Source organism: Spinacia oleracea, chromosome 3 (genome assembly GCF_020520425.1).
Source record: "Spinacia oleracea cultivar Varoflay chromosome 3, BTI_SOV_V1, whole genome shotgun sequence".
Classification (NCBI taxonomy): Eukaryota; Viridiplantae; Streptophyta; class Magnoliopsida; order Caryophyllales; family Amaranthaceae; genus Spinacia; species Spinacia oleracea.
In genome coordinates, this window is record NC_079489.1 from 20,821,147 (window position 1) to 20,825,885 (window position 4,739).

Below are 4,739 nucleotides of genomic sequence, written 5' to 3' on the forward strand. Positions count from 1 at the left end.
ATATTTTTCTGTTATTATAGTTTGCACTTGAATTATAATATAAAAGGACAACAAGTACAAATTATTGTATTGCACATGTTCCTATTGATCATTAAGATTCTTCCAACTAGCATGTTATATTATTTCTACTGCTTCACGTTATTGATCCTGTAGCGATGTATACTCTTCATTTCCAAAAACTTGTTAGTTTTACTTTAGAAAGACCGGTGGTATATATACAATGGTCAACACGTCATGTGTTCGAATTCCTTCTCTCTTTTATAATACTTCGTATAAAGTACCTTTAATAAACCATTCGAAGAAATGAAAAATTACAGGGGATATGAATGTCAAGTCAAGTAAATTAGTAGATCCTAGTCAAAATAGACTCTCTTTTTTATCTATCCTTTCTTATTAATGAAAACTAAAGCCAAAATCAGAAAATATTTAGGTTCTTAATAAAACGCACCATTAAAGAAAATGATTCAATTTGAGAAAAAAAAAATCAAGGAAGATTAATAATCTCATTGAAAAAATCTCGCCGTGATAAATATTATTTTACACGGGGATTGCCTACTAAACACATTACAAATTAGGATGAGAAAAAGAAAAAAAAAAAAAAAAAGACCCTAAGCTTCCAATTGATGGTGAAGCCATTGGGGATGGCAAATAACCATACTCCTAAAAACTAAAAAGGTAAAAAAAATAATTACTTCACATAATTATATTTTGGTTTTTTTGGTTTTTAATAAGTTGGCTTCTCCAAAGCATTATCCAAAATAACATATTATCTACATGGACACAAATGCCGAGGTGAACGGGCCAATAAGAAGAAATGGGCCGAATTGGGTATGGATAAGTGAACCCAAAGTAAGGCCCATTTGGATGGAGTCAGGACGTCATATTGCAGGCTCCGGGCTTGGATTTATCCAACATAGACCACATGACCTGGACATCCTCGTATGTGCAAGCCATCACCTCTCCATGTAAAGCCATCACTGTATTCTCATTTTCTGTTCATTCAATCATTTACCAAAAATATAATTAGATTCATTTCCAATTATTTAATTAAGTTAAACAAACGTAAAACAATAATAAAGAATAAAATAATATTAATACGCATTCGGAGTAACTTTATTTTCTTAATTAGAGTAAGCGTCGGCAAGATTATAACAAATAACTATTGATAAAAACGATTTCATGGTAAATAGGAGTAACTCTAATTTTTATTGGTTGAAATGTTGGATTTAGCAAGATTTTTGTAGGAAATTATAGGAATTTAAAATTGATTACTTAAGGATTTGATGCAATTTTATGTGTATATGCCATTTCATTCATGATCAATTCATCAACAATATTAATTTCTCCTACATATTTGAGATCTAATTAAAATGAATAGTAATACTTCAAATATAAAATCAATATTCATATAACATGGAGAAACTTATCTAATCTATCAATTCAATTTCTCTGATTTAGTTGTCACGTTACTGATTTAAGTTACGAGTATATCATTACAAGTTTACATACAAATCAGTGCTTCTGAATTTAGTTGTGACATTACTGGTTTCGGTTATAAAACATGACAACAAATTGTGGACAAAGGTAACCGATGTAAAGACTTTGGGAAAATGTAGAAAGAAGAAGTACCTTGCTTAGATTTCTTATCCTTTGGAGGTTGATGTTTGACAAAGGTGCAAGCTTTTTTGAAAGGAGAGGTAATAGTTTTAACCCAAGATGCTGCCATTTTCTCTCCTTTTTTTTTATAATTTTTTTTTTTTGTGTTTGTGTAAATATATATGAGTATATGAATGAAAGTATGCTTTTTTGCTGACAATATAGATAGATAAAGAGATGATGTTTTTATGATTTTTTTGGCACAATGGACTGACCTTTCATCAGTTCTTCAAGATGGGTCTTATATATACCAAGATGTGTAGGAACCCCCCTCCCAAATATTTTTATTAATATTTTTTAATAAATTTAATTCAATTTAATTTAAATAAAGAAAAAAAAAGTGAAAAAATAGTAGTAGAAAGAAAGATAAGGGGTGGCCGGGTGGGAAAAGGAGAAGGCAAGATCCGTGAGATGAGCCAAAGAGGGAGGGTGAGAAGAAAGAGGGAAGATGACATGATTTCTTTTGTTATATTATTTTTATTTATTTTATGTTTTAATTCATTATTTTTTAAAATTTTATTTAAGTAATATTTTATCAGCTAATAATCCTAATATCATGTCAAACCGACCACTTCAAATACTTACTTTGAGTGTTATTTTCGTCTGATGAAATCTGAACTTATACAATTTATTGTACCTGTTTAGTTTAACTGGACTTGGTAGGACCTAATTAAAACTTATTGGACCTGATTGTAAAAGAGTACTCCGTAACTCATAAGACTTGAAACAAACTTACTAACCTGATTGTATCTTATCTGAAATTACTGGACATAAAATGAAAAGAACACACCCTTAACTTTCATTTCAAACCTATTATGAGGTAGTATTTATTTGGACGAAAATGATAAAGGTCGCAACATGCGACCTTTAAGCCGTGTCACAATGATGACATGGCATGCTTATGTGTCGCGATTTAAATAAGAAATTAAAATATTTAACTTATATATTCTATTATACATGTTTCAAAAAAAGGTAGGAAAATCTTAATATTCTAATTTCTTTCCTTCTTTATATTGATTAACGTATTTACATAATTTCATAGTAAAAATATTATAATGACGCATAGCCTACGTGGCGCATACATGTACCAATTATACTTCAACACGTAAGATTACGACAACTAAATGTAGTCGCAACTTGCGACCTTTATCATCACCCTTATTTGGATACTCCGTACAAGATAGGATAGGTGATATAATTATACGAAGTATAATACATAGTCTGATAAAGAGTAATTTGTGAGACGGTCTTTCAAAGATTTGTTTTTTAATTTTAATGATTTTTAGTGTATTTAAAAAATGTAAACATCATAGGTAAGCAAATGAAATTGGGGGGGACTAACTATTAAAACAAGTTCTGAAGCAAGCACATGCGGCACGCTCTCTACACTAGTGAACACGTGAACCAACTTTATTTTTTGGGAATGTGACGCCTAACCTCCCTTAATCTTTGTATCATTGGATTGGGGAGCTTTTGATTTTTCTTTGCCCATTCTATTATTATCTTTGTTGAGCTCTTCAAAGCATTTTTTGCAATTTTTACTACGACCCAAGAAGATATATAGGATAGTCTTGGGTAACGTCCTTTGATAGGGTTCGTTTGTTGCAAGTTTGGTTCGGGTCAATAAAAATATCATGTAACTGATAAGGTATTTGTTGTGAGTCAGTTTAATTGTATATATTGTGAATCAGGTTAATTATATAACTGATAAGTTACTTGTTGGCCAGTATTTATTTTGATTCTTATAAATTACTTGTAAACTTTTACCCTTTTAAATTGGCCGATAGATTTCTCAATTTTTAGATTAGAGAAAGCACTTATATATCAACTTGAAATACAATCAGTTTATGTCATACGTATATTAAATACGGAGTATTAATTGATTTGATCATGTCAGCTTGTATTCATGTCAAAATCATATTACATAACTCATTCCTTTTCTAGTATAAGTTGCATAATTTTGAGTTGGGTAAATCAAATTAGATCACTTTTATTGGGTGTATTCTTGGTGTACTAATTATTTGTCAAACAAGAAGTTAGTTATTAACGTTCGATGTTAGTTATTCAAAGTTTGGCTCATTTATTATACATGTAGTGATAGTAATTGAAATTTGGTACCACCGTCATCTAATATATCGTTTGATGTCATTTGACATATTTATTTGGAAAATTCCCATCACTACACTTGTATCGTTACTTTAATGGCTTATGATGTTATGCACGTCTACGGTACACCTAATATTAATTACCAATAGTAAAAATTATACTAATGACTTTGATTGCTTATTCCACTAAATATCTTAATTGTGGTTGATCATTAAATTAAAATTAAAAAACATTGAAAATAAAAAACAAATAAAAGGCAAAACTAAGATCTATTACATTATACTAAAACTGACACCAGATATAACACGTGTCATTTCCTAGTGGAAAAAAATTCCGCAAAAATTTTTCTTCTTTTTTTCATTTATTTATTTCAATTAACTTTTATGAAAAAGATTCAGTATTTTGACTAAAATTTTGTCATTCCTGATTTATTTGATTATGTCAAATGATTATTTTAATCAATTAAATTCATTCGAGTATTTAATTTCGCACAATTTCTCGTTTAAATATTAAATCTCTCACATTTTTCCAATGTCCTATTTTGAATAAAAGTAAAAACATTATAAATAAACGTAATTTTCATTGTATGAATTTATTAAAATAAAAAAATATATCTCAACATATTATTATTATTTGTTAAATAGCGTGCATAATATAAAAATGTAAAGAATAAAAAGGGACAACAAGTAAGGAGTTAGGAAAATCTTCTTCACAAGTGAAATTCAAGAGTGATCTATGTCGTGGTATGTCTGCATGCAATGACCATGCAAGATCATGGACGTCGTACATAATTTGTTGCTCGTTCAATTAGATTCGTGTACAAATGGTGAGCTCTGGTTGTCTAGAACGGTTGAGGAATTGCTTTTTATTCCATAATAAATTGAATTTTCAAATGAACATTGAACTTGATCTTGCAAAATATTACTCCAACATACAATTAGTAAACTATATAATTATAATATTCTACTAACTCTGTT

At 29.2% G+C, this 4,739-nt stretch overlaps 1 protein-coding gene across 1 annotated transcript; it reads right to left on the reverse strand.

The window, feature by feature from the left end:
* Positions 1-484: 484 nt before the first annotated feature.
* Positions 485-2,075, reverse strand: LOC110774696 (uncharacterized). Its single transcript, XM_021979261.2, has 2 exons — positions 1,630-2,075; positions 485-992 (listed from the first exon to the last, which is right to left on the reverse strand). The coding sequence occupies exons 1-2, from the start codon at positions 1,724-1,726 to the stop codon at positions 871-873; spliced, it is 219 nt and encodes a 72-aa protein (XP_021834953.1). The 5' UTR covers positions 1,727-2,075; the 3' UTR covers positions 485-870.
* Positions 2,076-4,739: the final 2,664 nt, after the last annotated feature.